This window comes from Microplitis mediator, chromosome 2 (genome assembly GCF_029852145.1).
Source record: "Microplitis mediator isolate UGA2020A chromosome 2, iyMicMedi2.1, whole genome shotgun sequence".
Classification (NCBI taxonomy): domain Eukaryota; kingdom Metazoa; phylum Arthropoda; class Insecta; order Hymenoptera; family Braconidae; genus Microplitis; species Microplitis mediator.
In genome coordinates, this window is record NC_079970.1 from 17,231,535 (window position 1) to 17,252,289 (window position 20,755).

Sequence of the window (20,755 nt, forward strand, 5' to 3'; positions counted from 1 at the left end):
CACCCCACAAATTTTGTACAGTGTATAATTTCAATTATTTAATTTAATCTGTATAAAGTAAAAATATCAATAGGCATAATTATTTTTTAAATAGTATCACGTTTAAATTTTAAGTGAAAAAAAAGTAATAAAATAATTTAAAAGTGGTAACATGGTTAGTATCAAATTTCGTAAGGTTACGATTTATTTAGCTACGCTACTGTCATGACAAGTATAAATGGGTGGAGTCGCTAGAAAGGGTGTAAAGAGAGACAAAAAGAAAAGAGGAAAGTCTTAGCTAGCAAGCAAGCAAGCAAGAGAAGTATCAGTCGATTTTGATTATCGATCGTCGCGTGCTTTTAGTCAGTCATTCCAACGAATTTCCCACTTTACTACATATTAACCATATATATGTATATGAATATATACATGTAGAATAGACGTACATACATACATACATATCTATATACCTAAATCTGAAACTATCACTATCTAACTGAGTTTTAGAGCCCATAAGCATAACAACCCTAGCATCACAATCACGAACTTCCCAACCATCATCATCCCTCCCTCTATTTCTTCGCTCGGTTCACAAAGTGAGTAGAGAGTCGAGTCAAGTAGAGAACATCCGCCTTCCATCGCACAAACACGCCCTCGCTTTATACAACTCTACAGCGCATGCGATTTGTACGTCTCTCACTACACATTTCATCATCAGAAATAAAAAAAAATATATAAACAATTAATATAAAATAAAACTAGTGATTAAAGTAAATAATTAAATATCACATTTCTATTTTTATTTTTTCTTTAGTCTCTTTATTAAGTCATAATTTTTATTACACTTGACATTTAGAAACAAAAATAGATAAATGATAAAAAAAGTAAATAACAAGACTCATTTCCACCCCTCTAACGTTTAAAACCCTCTTCAAACATTTTTAACTCTCTCCTTGAAAAAGAAAAAATAAAAAACAAAAGTACGTACTTGTACTCTCGACATCCGAAAATATCCGGATTGAGGGAGTTTAATGCACGATAAAATTCACTGGATTAGAAATAATTAAACGTATATAAAGAGTTGATACAAAAGACAAAGGATTTTAAAATAAAATTATTTTTTTTTATTAAAAAAAAAATTCAAACGAACTTTCTTGTATTTGCGTTTTTATATTTAATTTTTTTTATGATTTTTTATTCTTCTTAAAGAGTAATAATAATAATAATCACAAAAAAGATGCAAGAGCTTATTATAGAATGTTCGAGAAACCTGTATCGAGGGATAAAAAAAAAACAGCAATAAGAGTAGAGCGTAGAAAATCAATGAGTCGAGAAAGATTCGCTGAAAGTAGAAAAAACCAGATCTAGGCAGACGTATAACATTCACTTTTATTTATCAATACACGTCATTAAATATATCATATTATTTCAGAATATTTTTTTATCTACTTACTTATTTTTTTATCTACTCTTGTTATAAAATAAATATATAAATAATTGAATTAAATAAAACATTACTTATTATTTAACTTTTTTTTTTAAATAATAATTAAAAATATTATTTTATTTTAAAAATTTTTTGACTGAGTCCAGTCACAAATATATTCCATATATCGATTCAACAAACCCAGGGTAACGCTCAGGGGGTTGTTAGCTAAAGAGACCGGCCAAAGTGTCGCCAAGTTGAACGTTCTTTTTCTGGTACGTCGTCAGTTGTGTTGTGCATAAGTCTATTTACGTTTATTAAATATGTCAGATGCAGATTCTGGTACGTTATTATTTATTTTTTCAATCAACTTTTTTTTTGTTTACCTGTTTTTCATCATTTTCGTATTTATGATTATTATTTATCGTTATCATTATAGTTATTGTTTAAGTTATTATAGTAAATGTAATAGATTGAAGATAGATGATAACGGAATGGCAAAAGCAGCAAATTGCAAGCGTGAAAGTCATTTTCAACTTGTTTGAGTTGACGTGCGTTGTTATTGTCATACATGACTAAAAGCTATTGCGAGAGAGAATATATATTTATATTTATATAGATATATGTGAGTCCCGTAAGGCGTTGAAATGTTCTCGCGCATGATTATAACACGAGACGTGTTATATGTATTATAATATGCATATATATACTTAGCGGAATGGGTATTCGCGCAGTCACGAAATATTTTTTTTTTTATTATTATTTTTTACTAAAATTGTTGTGTATATTTATGTAAATATATTAAGTGTGTGGAGTAGATAATGCGACATGTGTGCTTTTGATTTATCACATATTTCATAATCTAGAGATATTTTATAAATTAATATGTAGATTTATTACTTAAGTTTTTTTTGCTGTCAAATTGATAAATATTAAACTCAAAGAGAAAAAATATATGTTTTAATATATCACGAAAGATTTTAAAATGTATTAAATTAATAGTTTAAAAGATTACTATAATTTATTAAAGTTATTAAGGAGACGGGGAGGGGGCAAATGGGCCATCTGAGAAAAAATTTGAACAATGAGTTTTTTTCACAAGTTCTCCTTTTTTTTGACTCCACATACAAGTATACGGTATTAATATGACCCAAGTGTTTAAAAAAAAACATAACATGGGGATAAATGAGCAGCTCTAAAAAAATTATTAAAGTTTATACTTTCAAACCGATAGTATTTTTTAAATCTACTCAACTAATGAAGGTATATTATAACTTAATTTGTTTAATATTATATACCATGAGATCCTTTGCTCTGTAAAAAACCGAAAGTAAATACGGATTTCATTTCAAATTCAAATTCACTCCGTCACGTGCAATTCTGGAGTTAGAAAAAAAAATCACTCCTCATACGGTTTTTGTTTTTTAGCGGAGTGATTTCGGAGTGATGTGGGTTTTATTTCAATCCATATTCACTCCGACCCGGAGATTCAATATAAAAATAAACGCCCTTTCGGAGTTAATTTCACTCCTACACTGTAAAAAATCCGGAGTGAATCCGGAGTGAAATAAAATCCGAATTCACTCCGGATTCACTCCACCACTCGGAGTTCCGGAGTTTAAAAAAAATCACTCCGCATGCGGAGTGAATTGGGAGTTTTTTTTAGCGGAGTGATCTCGGAGTGACGCGGATTTTATTTCACTCCCAATTCACTCCGGTCCGGAGTTTTAATACTTAAATAAATTTATATGGATTTATATGAAACTGCTAAACAATGTGTGTGTGTTTGCGTGCATGTATGTGTTTGGGTGTGTGCAGGTGTTTGTGTGCAAATGTGTGTATGTGTGAAAATTTGTGCGTGTGTGAAAATTTGTGAGTGTGTGCAAATGTGTGCGTGTGTGCAAATGTGTGCGTGTCTGCAAATGTGTTCGTGTGTACAAATGTGTACGTGTGTTCGAATGTGTGCGTACGTGTGCCTAAATATGTATGTGTGTATGTGTGTGCATATCAGCTGATCAATAATGTAATACGCGAATTTTTACTTCGATTTTATTATGTGGAGTTATATTTTATTAATAATATTTCCAGAACTCTTTTCCGGAGTGAATTTCACTCCGGAGGGATTAAATTAATAAAAAATTATCTACTCCGCGAAAACTCCCCTGCGGAGTGAATTTCACTCCGAGGGGAGTGAATAATTAAAAATTCATTCACTCCGCGAATTTTTTACAGTGTAATAGAGGATTAAATAAATTAAAAGTCATCTGCTCCGCATTTACTCCGAAAGAAATTCGACTCCACCGCAATTTTTTTACAATATACAAAGGGTTAAATTTTTATTGAAAAGAGCTGGGATTTAAAATAAAAATTCACAGTAATATTTTTTTATATTTGAAGTTTATGTCAGAGAGTTAAAACAATAAAAATAAAAAAATAGTAGTGTCTGAAAATGACGCACCCTAAATTTTATTGTAGTACCTCTTTACCTTTAGTTGATGCCAAAATACTAGCGTATTGGTCGATAAATTCGAATCATACTCTTTTGTTCTGGCACTGTGCGACCTCTACATATAATTATTGATTTATTCTTTGAATTAAATATTAATATTAAAAAAAAAAACTAATGCATCGTTTGTAACTCAAAAATAATTCAATTTTTGTTAAATTTAATAGTAATCAGTTTTAATGATTTTTTATTTCATTTTAACTTTTTAAAGTTTATTATTCATTTTGTACTGAATAATAAAGAGAAAATTTTTCGCTGCATTTTAGGAATTATTTTATTTATGATTCAATAGATAATTCGATAATTAATCTCGAAATTTGTCAAAATCGAATAATATTTTCTGGAAAAAAAAATTTTATTTTGTTGGTACATTACGGGTACAAAATATTTTTTTTTAATTTGAGCTAAAGAATGTAATTAACGAAAAATTTAATTACAGGGCATTCTATAAATAGATCAAATTATCTTTATAATTTTCTAAATTAAATCAATTTAAGTTCGTGATCGTTTTCGTTACAAAATAACGTACACGCGAGATTTTAAACGTGATCAGCTTCAATTTACGTTAAAGTTTTTTTTTTTTTTTTTTTTTTTATATCTGTGAAGATTGATCAGCTATCGAAAATGAAGTTAAACTGAGATTTGATCAAGCCCTTTAGTATTTTAAAACCTGAAGCTCGAGGTATAAATAATAAGTTGCTTACTGTTATTATTTTAGATTAAATATAATTTAATAGTTAGATGGTAGATAGTAATAGCACATGCTTTTTTTTCTTTTTACTATCAATATCATAATAAACTTGACGTGCATCTAAATTAATTATAATAAATGTCTCATAAGCGTGGTAGATTATAGATAACGCTTTGTTTAAACCTTTGAACAAAAACAAACAATTGATTTTATTAATAAAATATCAGTTCAAGTATTAATGTAATAAAATGTATGTCAAATCTGTAAGTGGACAATAATTAACATTTTTTAAGTTTAAAATAGGAATTTTTTACGCTTAAATAATTGTTATCATTTTTTCACACACCGTAAAAAAACCGGTGTGCGTCCACGCTATTGCAGTGTTAAGATTATCGGTGTTAATTTGTTTAAAAGTAGATTTCATAGAAATCATGGCAAAATTGTAGGGATTGAATTCTTTCTAAAAATGAACTACTAAAATTCACTGCGAATCAGTGGATTGTCACTATTTCTACAGCTATAAGTATACCACTAATTCAACCAGTGGTATACTTATAGCTGGTCCCTAGTTAATATTCACTGATTCGAAGTGAATTTCACTAATTCGTTTATAGAAAGCTTGAAGTGAATTTTACTCCGACGGAAGTTTCGAAGAATATTGATTATAAAATAAATTGCTAGTACATAATAAGGCTAGTTTTTTTATATTTTGACATTTATATCGAGTACGGAAATAATAACGAGCTTCCTTTACATATATTAACGAGAAATAATTTAAAAAAAACAACTGATACTGAAAACTTTCACACTTATGATGTTTGAGGTATAAATTTTTCATTCACCATACCTGCACTGAATGTTTAAATTCTTGCCCTATTTAAAGGAAAGAAAGCCGTTCTTTTCTTTTATGAAAAAAACAGATGCTAAAAATTAGCGCGTGCGCTATTCTTTTTACAAACATGTCAGAGTCGAAATTTAGAGCCTATATAGGCGCTTCTAACCCTAAATAGATCCGATTTAGAGCCCTGTAGTCCTGTAGCTCCAACTTTGAAACCAGAGGTCTTAACATTCACTGAGAGGTCCGATTTAGAGCCTTCAAATCCGAAATAGATCCGGCTTTTTAGAAGGCAGAAGCAAAAATTTAAACTTTTAGGTTTAGATCTGGTGACAAATCGTATAGACAACACGGAAGAAGGTATTAGGACGTCCCAATCAGCGTATTTGCTTCCCTCGCCTTCGGCTCAGGTAGGCAATTACACATACGGGTTCGAATGTCTTACTCTTCTCTCTTGGTATGTAATATACGAATGGTTAATTATTACTACTTGATTGAATTATTCATTAATAAAATAGTTATGTTTCTCATAAAGGGTTAGTTCTATTAAATATTAATTTATTTAAGTATCAAAACTCCGAACCGGAGTGAATGCGGATTAAAATAAAATCCACATCACTCTGAAATTACTCTGCTTAAAAAAATATTCCCTATTCACTCTGCATACGGAGTGATTTTCTTTTAAACTCCAGAACTCCGAGTGACGAAGTGAATCCGGATTGAAATCAAATCTGTATTCACTCTGGATTCACACCCGATTCATTATAGTATAAATTTTAATAAATCATGAGTATTGTAAAATGATTATTAGGAAAGGATGAACTCAAAATGAATAGTAAAGCATATGAAATCGAGAAGAAAATGTTAAATGTTGGTAATGAGACACACATTCTCTTGCTGGTCAAAGTAAAAAATATATTAATTTGATAAGGTGAGAGACTCTGTACTCGATCAGGGAACTTGTCCTCGATTACTCATGTATTTGTTTATATATATTTTCTATATTTTACTAAGCATTGATATACAAATACATGTAATAATCGAGTTCTAGTTCCCTGATTGAATATTAGGTCTTTTACTTTACTAAAATCAATATAATTTGATTCTAATTCCGTATTGGTTATTTGGGGTATTTGTTGCATTTGAAACATTTTTATTACTGGCTTACAGAAGTTATTTTTATCGTTTACTCTCAATAAAAAAACTATTCACAAACAATATCAGAATAATATTTTTAATTTTTACACAATAGCGTGAAATTTGACTAGAATCAGATTTGGCGCAAAGAACAATATACTTGCAATTGGTACCTATTGTTAAATTTTCATTTATAGATTTAACTCTTTTATTGTGATGGAGGATTGAATCCCGGTCGGGTTTATATTCACGAGCACAGCGATTCATCTAGTTACACTAGTAACAAATGTTCCGATTAATTTTTCTACTTTTTTTTTTTTTTTTTTTTTAACTCTCGCATTCTTTTTAAATTGAGGTATGGTAAGCTTTTAAAATTTATTGACAATAAAAAAAAAAATTTATTGACTTGTAATGAAACCAGTGAATAAATGTGACTATTATTTGTATTAAAAAAATCCAATCGATTTCTATATGTGTTCGGTAGTTCGGCCGTTTAATGACAACTGTAATTATTGAATATGGAAATAAAATTGTCCAATAGTTGCTCCCCAAACTCATGCCCTAGTTAGTGAAATATTAATCAAACTCTAGTTTAAATAAGTTATCAATTATTTGAAAAATTTTTATTTGATATTTTTTTTTTTTATTTTAATTAATTCAAGGCGTTTAGGAAATTTAAATTTAGTAATAATTATTTCGTGATCCACTAAAAATACAGATATAGAAAAAATTTTAAATAATTTAATATATTTTAAGAATTAAAAACCAATTTAAATTAATGGAAGATAATTTTATTAGTATTTAAATACTCTACATCTAAAATTAGGAATTTTTTATAAAAGGGTTAAATTATTCTGTTTCAAATAATTATAACTGACGTTATATCTCGACCGTGAATGATTTTTCACACTCGCTGTTGTAATTAATAATCATTTTCATAGAACATAAAATGATTATTAATAGAATAAATATAAATAAAATGATGATTAATAAGTTGAATAGAGACCACCCATGTAAAAAAAAAATTTGTTTCAAACAACGCTCATGACGTGAATTTCCAAAACTAAGACAATTGTGAACTTTAAGTTGAACATTTTTGGAATTTTGAAAACAATATAAAGTGAACAATTTTAAACTGATGCAGGTTTTTCCTGCGCGTTGATTTTTTTATTTTTTGAGCAAAAATAATTTGATTTGACAATTCTTCAGATTTGAAGAACAAAAAAAAAATGAAGAATTATGGACATTTACGACTCTTACCAAAATTATTGAGGTATGAGACAAATCAAAAATGATTTGCAAATATTTTTGAACATTTTTTTTACTTTTATTATAACTTTTTGATAAGGTCAGTTTTTTTTTTCAAATCATGACTTGTTCAAAAATAGTCCAAAAAAATTAATGACTAGAATTCATTATGAGCGTATTATAAATTCACAAAATCGTCAATTTAAATCATTTTTGGTTGAAAATTTTCAAAAAAAAAAAATAGAAACTGTCAAGAAAAGTCCACACAAGTTGAAAATTTTTCACACTTCTAATTATTTTAAAGATCCAAAAATGTTCAACTCAAAGTTCAGAATTTTTGAAGCAAGTCAGTCATCAAGCCCAAAATAATAAGTCAACAATTTTTGGTTAAATTGTTTTTTCTAGTTGACAGATGTGTTTATTTAATCATCAATTTTTCAAAGAAACTTGATTATTCTGAAAGTATATTCACGTAAATATAATCTTTATGAATAATGTTGCAAGATTTCTTGCGATTAATTTTTTTTTTTTTTTTTTTTTCAAAATAACTCTTTTTCCGGTTTCTTCTTAATCAAAACAAACAAATAAATATTTAGAAAAAAACAGAAAAAATAATTACTCAAAATTTTAAAAAGGCCGATTTACCCCATCTATTTGTATGAACAATAAGTGAAAATTTTTTAAGCTAAACTAGTTTGTTTTCTCAATATAAGGTTCTATTTTGCTTTAGTTTCTCCCAATAATGTAAATATTTTAAGCAAATATAAGTTGATTAAATATTAATAAATTCATATTTGTTAAGAATATGCATGAATTTTATGGAAATATATATTCTCAAAATTAAAAAAAAAAAAAATTTATTTGTATAAAATAAATTTATCTCTCAGAGTATTATTCAAATATCTGTAACAATGTTATAAAAACAATAAAGTTGTTAAATTATAAAATCTGGCAAAGAGTAGATTTAAAATAGTCATACATTTTTTAACACCACTGCTGTTAGATTGAGTTGACACAAAATAAAATTAACATTTATTTGATTAAAAAAGTTTAAAATAAATAAAATACGATTATGCTTTAGATTTTTTCAATCAAAATATTTTTTAGTTGAATAAATATTAGCGTAAATTTCAACACAGTCATCGGTATTATTTAAACACTAAAAAGTTTATTGCCGCATACTGATTGGACCTACCCCATTTTAAAGTCTTTGATACAATGTTAATTAAAACTTTATTTTTATTTTTTTATTACTTTTATTATCAGTTATACTCGTTAAAAACAAGAAAAAGTTACTCATGCGTATTACAGTATGCAGTATTTATTTTTTTTTTGTTAATCCATACACAGTTACACTGGAGTAAAATTTTTATCTTTTATTTTTATTTGTACTTTTATTCTCTATTGCCTTTGTGCTGTCTTGTTAATTATAATTGAGTAAATATACTCCCTATACTATTTATAAATAAATATAAATGTATACATTTATGTTTATATCCCTTTTTAGATATAAATATATACATTTTATTTGTTATGTATGTATAGATAGAGGTAAATTTTAGACTCATAAAAAAACTTTTTCCCCAATTCTACGAGTTTCTATTTATTGCTTTCAAGAAACTCAACAGCCTCGCCCACATCGATTCTATTAACGAGGTACAACTTGTACAAAGGTAAAATGAGTTTAAAAAAATTTGTTCAAATAAAAAAAAAAAAAAAAAAGAAGCTGAAAAAAAATCACTTGATTCAAATAAATAATTTTAACGAATTCGACTAAAAAAGTTAAAGATAATTTTTTTTTATATTTAAACTTGAGTTCGTTATTTTTATTAATTAGTCTGCACAATTATTGAGGAATCCGGGGCCAAACTATTACAAAATTTTGGGGAAAAAGAAATTTTTTTGTTCAGAAATATTTATTTACGATATTTCAGACTGCACGGGGTAAGTTGGTCACCTTTAGCGTTGTAGTTAAAATTTTGATAACAAATTTATTCAAGTTAATCTCAAATAAAAAAAAAGTAAGGGTAAAATAGATCATTAAAAAAAAAAAAAAAAAAAAAAAAATCTAAGGTCGAAATTTTAAAATAGCCGTATCACTTGGGGTACTCGAATTGCTCCAATCCCTTTAAGACACAGTATATATAAATTTTTGAACAGACAAAAGACTTTTAAACTTCCCGCTGAGAAAACCAAAACTTTTTTTAAAAGAAAAGAGAAGTTATTCGTTTCGGTCCGATTTTCAAAAACCCAGTTTTGAACAGATCTCGATGATTTGAGATCTTAGGAAGCTATTTTGACTAATTTCAAGATGATGTTCAAGTATGTATGTGTGTACGTAAGTACGTCTGTATATGAATATTTTATAACTAATAAATAGATTAATCGATTCGAATCTTTTATGCGGCATTCGAAGCGGCTTCTCTACTCCTAAAGTCTACGAGAAATTAAGCTTGATTGGTGACTTATGCTTCTAGTTATTCCAGAAATAAAATTTTTGAAAAAATGTTTTTTTTGGGTGACTTTTATCATACTCTGTATTGATTCTAAAATCTAACCAACTCTAAAACTCTCAAATTTGCATCGAACGCCACTTTAGCCAACAAAAACGAATCCGTTGTTTGAAAGATAAATTTAACGAAAAAGTTTCAGAAAGGTGTTTTTTCGAAAAACATCACACGGAGGGAAATGTCAAGTAAATATGCCTATGCAGCATAATAATAATTAAATTACTCTATAGTTTGTATAAGCGGCCCCATAGGTGCGACGTGACACAAACTATTGAATAATGTAATTATTACTATGCTGCATAGACATATTTACTTGACATTTCTCTCCGTGCAGAATTATTTTGTCCTGAGCTACTTGAGCTCAAAAAAAGCGGGAAGTGTTGAGGCTGGTCCGCAAGGTAAATCGTTCCCAGATTTTTTTTTTCATAACAGCATCTCACTTTGCCTAAGATTCTTCTATCGAGAATTTCATAATTAAATTTAAAAATTGTTAAGTCAGAAGGCTAACGGCTCTTTTGATATTAAAACTTGATGAATAGATTAAAAAAATTTAATTTAAATCTTTTCAAAGAAATATTGCAATATTATTTTTCGATAAAAATACTTAAGTGCCGGAAATGACTTAGGGCATATATAGATCTCTTATCGAGTAGAGTGTTATTTTTATTGTAAAAAATAAAAGAAAATATATTTTTTTAAAAAACATTATATTGGACGTGAAATATCCACGCGAAAGTATCATAGACATTATTCGCGGCTTCTCCAAGTAGCACGAAAAATAAGTGACTGAAGATTGTTTGAGTAACGCGATCGGTTAAAGCCAAGCTTGCATGGCATCACGAAATGCCTTTCAATTGCCTTAAGCATAAAGAGAATAGCTATTCTATCAACGAGGTTATTAGGTCTTGCTCTTTATTTGGTCTAACTAAATTTAATTTATATTTCACTTATTTAATAATCATAATCTCTTGTTTTATCAACAGGTTTGAGAATAAAAATTGCTTTTTAAATTTTTTTTTATCAATAATTGTAGTTATTCAAAAGTTATCAGTAGATTATTTAGCTACTGCCGTTAGTTGTTTTAATTTATTGTTTTTAAAGTTTTCATAATTTAGTAGATAAATTGGATGAAGGGTATTTATAGTAGGTATTTTAATGTTGATTTTCCTTAACAGACATGAGAAATATACATGTTATCAGGTTGGTAGAAAGGTGTCAAATACAAACACGAACTGTGAGCGACGTAGTAGAGATTGACCGAAACGCGATCCTCTGCTCGCTATGCAATGCTTGCAAGTGTTGTGTACGTCGGTGCACTTACGTGCGATGGGTTTACAAAGGTCGACTTCTAGCTTTAGCTATCAGTCTTGTTCCGTGTTTTCCTCGAGGTGGAACATTTTAGTGCGATATTATTTATTATTTATATATTGTTGCATTTAATAATGCATGAAGGACGTGATGCGCTGGAACATACGAGTCTTTATCAACGAGCTGGTATTCATTTTTTTTTTTAATTATAATAATGCCAATTAGTTGTAATTAATGTAATAAATTTAGAGTGAAATTTAAAAAATTTTAATGTAGAAATGAGATAAAGTTGATTTTTTTTAACTAGAGTAAAATAAAAAAAATAATAATAGTATTATACTCTGAATATGTTAATTAATTGACTTTAGTATTTTGTACTCTAAAACAAATTTTTCAATAAAAATTTAAATATTAAATCCTGCACTGGATTAAGTACACACCGAATATGTTGTCAATAAAATTACATATTTATATTTTTTAATAATTGAGGTATCAGATTAATTGCAAAAATCAAAATGCATGTAATTAATTAGAAAATGAATACGTGGTAGGGTAAAAGCCTTTCAAATATGATGTTATAAAAAGGTCACAGAGAAATTTTTACTGTTTTTTTATATTATACGGTGGTATTGTAACAGTTATTGGTTTTTTTATTGGTGTCGACTAAACTTGAAATAGACCGATGAGTCTCCAAAAATTGTTATGCTGTACTACAAATATTGCTATGTTCTTAAAATTAAAAATAATCTTAATAAAAATGATTCTTGCACATAGTAATTATTTAAGTGTAAAATAATAATGTTTTGGAGAATCATCGACCTGTTTCAACTTTGCTTGGCAGCCCAATAAAAATTGGTATATTTTTTATCCTCATTTGTCTTTATATACAATACTTGTATGACAATTTCATGTTCTATTTATCAGAATTTTAATAGATTAATTGCCATTTTCTACTGTCTCAGGGTAGCACGAAAAATGAGCTTCAGAAATAAACGAATTTTTATTATGCTGTCGACGAAACTTGAAACAGGGAGTTGAGCCACCAAAAAATTGTTATGCTATACTACAAAAATATTATACACTTGAAACTTATTGATAAATTGTAATGAATATCATTTGTCTAAATTAGGAATTATAGTAGAAAATAAAAACTTTCTAGAAACTAACAATAATAATAGTGCAGTATAATAATTTTTTCACGACCCAACTTCCTGTTCCAAGTTTCGTCGACAGCATAATATAAATTCGTATATTTTTTGTCTCCATATTTCTCCGTGTAAGAATCATAAAGGCATACAGAAGAAAAAAGTATTTCTTGGCGTAAAAAATTTCTTGCATTATAAATTGAAAACAAAAATTTTCTTATGACGAGAAATAATTTCTTGGCAGAGAAATTATTTCTTGGCACAAGCTGAAATTTTCTTGGGGTGAGTACTAATTTCTCGCATTAAGAAATCGTTTTTGTCTGTGTATAAAAAAAAACTTCAAAATTTGTAGTCTATAAATTTTATATTTCAAAACACAAAAAAGTACATCGATTAGTAGAAAATTTTAATAAGCCCTTCTGCCTCTTTAACAGTATTTTTTGCTAAGATACACTCTTGTGGCGGCCGTAACACGATATTATAAATTATAAATTTTTTAGGTGTTTAAATAATCTTGAGTATAAATAAATACTTATTTGTACATGATGTTGAAGAAAGTCATGTAAATAATAATTTAAAATAAAAAGTCAAAATCAGCCTTTTAATAATCGAGTCTTTAACCTTTAGTATTAATTTTTGTGGAGTGAAAATTACTAACTAATAATGTACTTGAAGATCGGAACGTTTTTCGCTGAACGAAAATAAGAAAAAAGAAATGAAAAGGAAAAAATCTACTGGATCTAGATTTCGTAAACGTTTCGCACATTACCCGAAAATTACAAGCCACCCCCAACTACCCCTTAAGTCGCCATTAGACGCAAATTTCATGAATTATTTTCATTTTCGTTGTGTGAAAATGTTCCGATCTTCAGGTACATAACTAATAAAGTTTATTTTTAAAGCTCACAATAATTTATCAAATTAAATTTATCATTTAATTAAAAAATTATTTTTCTTCTAACTAAATAATTGTGGTTTTAAAAAAAATTTAAAAGCCAATGATATATAATATATATATATTAATATTTTTAATTTCAATATCAAACTAATTTTGCTGAGGAATTTTTCTTCTTGACTGAATTTTTATAAAAGCTATAGAGAATTTGGGGTGAAGCCAAACTCCCTTTTACCGTGACAAAACTCTCTACAGATTCTGTCGTGCATTGGTAAAGCAATTATTCTTCAGCGCGTTTAATCCACTTTTGCATGCGGTCCTCTTCATTCGGTCTTCTCTTCCATTCAAATGAATTAGTATTTGGTATAATATATATAGTCATATATATTTAAATGTATAGTCTATACCAACAGCCGTACAATCGCACAACCAATGCCGATTCCTATTGTCCCTTTTCAGTATTTACTTTGATGAAACGAATTGGATTTAAAAAAATTCTTCTCACGCAACTGACGTTTAATCGAACACCCCTCAACTCTCATTATTTCGTGAATTCAACTTACCAATGAGTATCTATTCATTCCAAACAATTTTTAATAATCAATATTCAGATATTCTCATCATTAAAATTTTTTTTTCCAACTCATTAGATTGCCGCTATTTTTTTAAATTAACTATACATCGAAACTCGACCTTTTTATTTTATTTAAAAAAAAAAAAATTAATAAAAATAAAGTATTTTTGTCAATTTAATTTGTAAAATATCATTTTTCATGACGTAAAAAATGATGTAATATAAAAAAAGTGAAATATAATATTTTATTTAATCAAAGAGAATAAAAATATAAAAAATTTTTTTAACAGACAGTGATGATAGTGATGCAGAAGGAGGACTTGGAAATGTCAGCCGACTGATTATACGTCCGCCAGGACACAGTGGTAAAGCAAAAAAAGGTCATTTGTGCTTTGATGCAGCCTTTGAAACTGGAAACTTGGGGAGAGTGGACCTAGTTTCTGAATATGAGTATGACCTGTTCATTAGACCGGATACATGTAGCCCACGTTTACGTCTGTGGTTTAATTTTACCGTTGACAATGTTCGTGCCGACCAACGTGTTATATTTAATATTGTTAACATATCAAAAAGTCGTAATTTATTTCGTGATGGTATGACACCGTTGGTTAAAAGTACCAGTAAGCCAAGATGGCAAAGAATACCACGACGACAAGTTTATTATTACAAATCACCGCAGCATCAAAATCATCATGTACTGACATTCGCATTTAATTTTGATCGTGAAGACGATGTTTATCAATTTTCACTATCATATCCTTACTCTTACTCGCGTTATCTCGGTCATCTTGATAATCTCTGTACAAAATGTTCAGCAGTTAAACGTGAAACATTGGCGTCATCAATTCAAAAACGTAAAGTTGAAATGATAACAATTGGAACAAATGCTGAAGAACGTCAACGAAGAGTTGTTGCTGTGTTAAGTCGCGTACATCCTGGCGAATCTCCATCATCGTTTGTCTGTCAAGGTTTAATGGATTTTTTAGTAAGCGCACATCCTATCGCTCAAGTTTTACGCGATTATGTTGTTTTTAAAATAATACCCATGCTCAATCCTGATGGAGTTTTTTTAGGAAACTACAGGTAATAAAAATTTTTTTTTTCCTGACTACGTTTATTCGCTATCTACTTATCTAGTTTTTATGTAAAATTGGAAAAGTTGGATTGAATTTGAAAAAAAAAAAAAGTTATTATGTCAGAGAGTGCGATCTATGATAAGAATAATGTGAAACTCCGTTGTTTACATTAGATCAACACTGATGGGAGTTGATTTAAATCGAGCTTGGAATAGAATTTCAGAATGGATTCATCCTACTTTATCAGCGACACGTACACTCTTAGAGTCGTTAGATAAAAATTCTAATGCACCACTTGATTGCGTTATAGATTTACATGCTCATACTAATGCCAATGGATTATTTGTTTATGGAAATACTTATGATGATGTCTATAGGTAAGATTATATGACATTTTACTTTGTCTATTAATGTTCTTTATTAATTTTAAATATTTCTGATACTTCAATTTCATATCAAAATTTACTTAAAAATGAAAATAATTTAGTTAATAAATTACGAAATAAAAAGTTCTATGACTATTATTTATGTATCACTGTTAAAAATTTATCTTATTTTTGAGGATGTCATTGAAATTAAATGAAATTTATTAAATATCGATTTTCCATATAATTTAAAAAATGAAAGCATAGTCTTTAATAAAAATACAATTTCTAATTAAAAATTCCGATTGACTCCGAATGAATTCGATTGAAATCCGATAGACTTTCAATCGGAATTCATTGGTTTCAATCGGAGTTTTTAATCAGGGATGTATCTATCTAAAAATATATGTTCTATGTGATTTATAAAGATTTTGAGTTTGGTTTCAATTAAAAAAATTTTGAAAATCAGTAATAAATTTTTTTAAAAACCTTAATTAGTTTTTGATAATTTTAAGTTTATTAAAATGTTGCTATGAAATTTAAAGTATATAAAAACTAATTATACATTAAAAAAAAAAAATATTCAATTGGAACTATGGTTTTTCAAATAAACTATTACCTTTAAAATTAATTGACTAGTGGATATACTAGCAGACATATCTACTAGTGTACTAGTATACAAATGCCCCAAGAAAATTTTCGTTTTCAATTTATAATGCTCAAATTTCTTAGAGCAAGTAAACATTTTCTTGAGGTGAGTAAAAATTTTTTTCTACCACGAAATCCTGTTTTTCTGTGTATAAGTAATGTAAAAAGCAAGTATACAAATAAGTAAATTTATGATAAAATTTATGTTATATATTTTCGACTGATTTGAATTTGTTGATAATTTCAAGTAATTTGCTTTACATGTCAAGAAAAATTTTTAACCGTAAGATATTGAGTTACATGTTGTAGAATTAGAACATTTTTTTCAAACGTTAATTAGTTATTGATACACGCAGAGAAAATTTTAGTAAAAATTACCCAAAAAGTTTGATACTGTGAGGACATGTAGTAAATATCTAAATTTTTCACATGCACGTTGTAAAATATACTATTCGATAGCATGTAATTGAAGTGCAATTTCTACTAACAACACAGTAAAAATTTAGTTACTGGCTAGATGTCCTGACAGTACCAAACTTTAAGGGTAATTTTTACTCAAAAATTCTCTGCGTGTTCTTGTAAATTTGTTAAGACTTTAATATCAAATTCTATAAAAATACAATAAAATAAATGATGATTTACTACAAACTTTTTACTAAATTTTTAGTGGATTCAAGAAAATTTTTTAATTCAATGCCATAAAATTGTAGTTCATGTATTTTTAATGTTTGTGTACTTGCAACTAAAATGTATGAACACAAAATTATCAAGTATAATAACATCAATAACCCAATATTTTTGCATATATTACCATAGTTGTTACTAACTATATAAATTTAATTGAATGGTTTCCAAAATTAGAACATAAATTGTAGGATGTTTTGTTTTTGCTCATCAGTTATGAAAGTAAACATTTAATTTATCAATGTTGAATTTCACATAAAATTTTCCATACAACCACGATGAAACGACATATATTTCCGATAAATATATTATATTTGATCGTTGTGATTTATACTATACAGAATATAATTTGCTAAATTTAATTGGTATTTATTAATATCATGAATTACTCGTCACTAAATCTATCAAATTATTGTTATCAAGTTATTTAAAAATGAATTTACATTTATATTAATTTTAATATACTAAAATAATTTCAATAAATTTGCTTACATTAACAAGTAAAAAATGTTAACGAAAATTTCTAAAAAAAATTGGATCAAAATTAAAATATAAGATAAATTTAAACTGTTTGTTTATAATTTGAAATAAAAGTATGTCTAAACTAGTGCTGCCAGCCTTTCAGGTACGAAAGACATATCGTTCTTCCAAAGCTCTTGGCTCAACATACAGAAGACTACAATCCAGACAATACAATGTACAATCAGGATCCCCATAAATCTGGTACAGCACGTCGCTTTCTATGCTCAATTCTCAGTGAACACGTAAATTGTTATACAATTCAAGTTTCTATGTACGGTTATTATCGTAAAGGTTCGCCGGAGTTACTTCCTTATACCGAAGAAAGCTGTATCCTTTTTTCGAAAATAAAATGTAAAAGCCTTATTCATATTCTATAGCTCATGATATAACAGAGCTTACATAAGTGTGTGCATATATATTTGCAATAAATTCAAATTTAAAAAAAAGTATAACTGATTTTATTGAAAAAATCTTTCCTTAACCAGAGTATCGTTTGGAAAATTTTGGATTTAGATTACAGGGTAGGACGTAACCTAGCCCGTGTCCTCATGGAGTATTACAAGCTGACAGGATTAATACCCTCGGGACTACCCGACCAGCCGTCGAACAAACGGGGACGTCAGTCCAGACAGAGGTATCGGCAACCCCGGGATCCACGACCCCGGACAGCTCGAACGCCTGCGCCTTTGCATCTTGCAAGCATTCACGAGTAAGTATATATTTATATAACCATCATATCATATATTATCCCCTAGAAACTTTACCTACCTCATACTATACTACAATAAACCATATCATACGATTACCCACTCATATATATTTCAATTCTTCCACTCTTCAGTCCCTTAATACTTTCAACGAATCTTCAATACGACATCCAGATTAAATATTATCATCCTGATACTCCGGGGTTCTATTTAAATCCCTCGCTGAATTTCATATCCGATATTTAATATATTTTATTTACAATAAAAATGCAAGACTTGTATCATTGAATAGGTATTTCACGGAAGATTTGCCAGAATTACCGACGGGTTCTCGGTACCGATCAATGAGCGGGACTAGGATGAATGTTGGGCCAGGTACTGCAAGTGCTATTGGCACGACAAGTGGTAAGAACCAAAGCTACAGGTATCGCAGCCCAGGGGCTGGACCGGTCGACGCCACCAAGTCTAACGTCCTTATGATGACGCAAGGACATGTAGAACCACGTTTAGCTATTATCGACTTTAATCAGCTGACAAGAGGCGGTTTGGACCGTGCAACGGGAAAAAATCGCGCTAAAATACCAAGAAAATCTCCAGACCGTTTGTCTAAATTTAGACGATAATTCTCCTTCTCATTCTCTTACCGATACATTTTACTCCAATATAAATATAAACTGAATTATAAAAATTTATGTTATCGCTCTTTGCGTCGTACAATTTAAATGACATACTGTTGATTAAAATGATCAATTTAATTTAATTTATATGTAATTTTAAAAATGCCACGCCTTAAAAAGAGCCGGGATAATAATTCACATGATAAAATACACGCTCGGCCCCACCCCTTTAAACTTCCGCTGCACTAGTTGATGTACTTTCTTTGTGTCATTTTATTATTATTTATAATTTTTTAATTCACTTATTGCTTATTTTAATGTCAATTACACTATTCAAGACCTACTACAACATTAATTAATTAAATAATTAATTTAAATCATAAAAAAAAAAAACAACTAAAATTTTAACTTACCGGCTCTGCCAATAATGTTAAGTAAAAAATTGTTAGTTCAATGATATATATCAACTTAAACAATAAATCATTTTTATTCAACTAAAGTGATAATAATTTATAAAAAAAAAAAAAAAGAAACATGTAAACAAATAACTAAATGAATAAATCTATAGTCATAATGAGTCATGATAAAAATCATACCTGTACGAAACCGTAGAAGTTGCTGATGGCACGTGCAGTAGTAATCGTGTAAATAAAATAATTTACACCTGTTCGAACTTTCTCGCGCGGTCAGACACCCTCGCGGGTATATATATATATATATATATGTATATATAAAAAGGGTTAAAACCAGCTAATCTCTTTTGCTATTATTATTATTCGTATTATTTTTAGATCTATATGTAAGTATTTACACTCTACAATGTATACTCTATAAGCGCATACTACGTTATACTACGACAAGTACACATATACATATACAGAAATATGTATTAACGTATATAATAATACAATGATGGCACAAAAACGTGTGACCGGTTTAATAAAACGCGATAAAACGCACACGTCGTTTTGTTGATGTTACTATTAATTATTAATGAATAATATTATTAATAATGTTGATGATAATACATACATATGTTATAATAAATATACATATATCTATTGTTATACCGGTGATTATATAATAATAATCAACACGAATTATTAATAGAACGAATTCGTAATGTAATCAAAAATGAACTAAAAACGTAAATAAATGAAACTAGCGAAAGAAGGGAGCAGACAAGCGGCCAGTAGCTTCTATCCCTGGACTCGACGAAACTGGGCTCGATGCTGCTACTTCTCGATCATGACCAAAAGGGGTGGTTTTCATCCGCCCTTCTCTCTTTCTCTCTTGCTCAACATCAACGGTGTGTTAAAGCTCCTGCTTTACTCTAGATGGGGGAACTAGATTGTGTTTTTTTTTGTGTGCGGTGAACACTGTGGCTCCCTCTGCGATCCGGGAGATGCATAAGCGATCCTACTACAACCTACAACCACCCTCTACTCACTCAGTTACTCGCTTACTCGCTCACTCACTCTTTGGACACCCTCGATAGTCCTGGGACGTGTTGGGGTTGGCCGAGAGCAGGGCGGTGGTCGTTGAACTGCTGTATATATAGTTTATATATCTGCGTGGATCTTGGTGCGCGAATTCTGAATTCAAGGCTATCTCAGTCTATCTCAATGAAAAGCTTTATCTGACTATCTTTCTCTGTTATCCTTTCACGTATATCCTCTCGCAATTTATCTGTCTGTCTTGCTCTTGCCGCTATCGTGTGCTAGAGTGTTTCATCCCCTTGTTGAATTCGCTACTCATACATTCATACACACATATTCATACATATATATATACTATTCTGTAGCCCATATACCCTGTACTATTGCATTTTCGCAAGCAACCCCCTTGTCTTTCACTTCCCCTTGTCTACGTGTTTTTGCAC

The 20,755-nt window shown here is 28.9% G+C and overlaps 2 protein-coding genes across 3 annotated transcripts in view; one reads left to right on the forward strand and one right to left on the reverse strand.

Moving 5' to 3' along the window:
• The window catches only part of LOC130664069 (ELAV-like protein 1), an 82,361-nt gene that overhangs the window by 42,306 nt on the left and 19,300 nt on the right, over positions 1 to 20,755 (reverse strand). The window contains exon 1 of one of the 2 annotated variants that reach the window (XM_057463753.1): positions 19,470 to 20,059. The exons of the other annotated variant lie outside the window; for it this stretch is intronic. The gene's annotated coding sequence lies outside the window, so the exon portion shown is untranslated. Of the gene's footprint in view, positions 1 to 19,469; positions 20,060 to 20,755 lie in introns of those variants that run through there. 2 annotated transcript variants of the gene reach the window in all.
• Positions 1,657 to 19,282, forward strand: LOC130664068 (cytosolic carboxypeptidase 6). The gene is made up of 6 exons (XM_057463750.1): positions 1,657 to 1,747; positions 14,545 to 15,337; positions 15,504 to 15,707; positions 17,653 to 17,876; positions 18,063 to 18,258; positions 18,549 to 19,282. The coding sequence occupies exons 1-6, from the start codon at positions 1,729 to 1,731 to the stop codon at positions 18,877 to 18,879; spliced, it is 1,767 nt and encodes a 588-aa protein (XP_057319733.1). The 5' UTR covers positions 1,657 to 1,728; the 3' UTR covers positions 18,880 to 19,282.

Excerpts from the sequence above, each read along its gene's own strand:
- LOC130664068 (XM_057463750.1), top strand. Across the intron at positions 15,708-17,652 it reads ACTTATGATGATGTCTATAG|GTACGAAAGACATATCGTTC; the intron begins GTAAGATTATAT and ends CCAGCCTTTCAG. Across the intron at positions 18,259-18,548 it reads CATCTTGCAAGCATTCACGA|GTATTTCACGGAAGATTTGC; the intron begins GTAAGTATATAT and ends ATCATTGAATAG.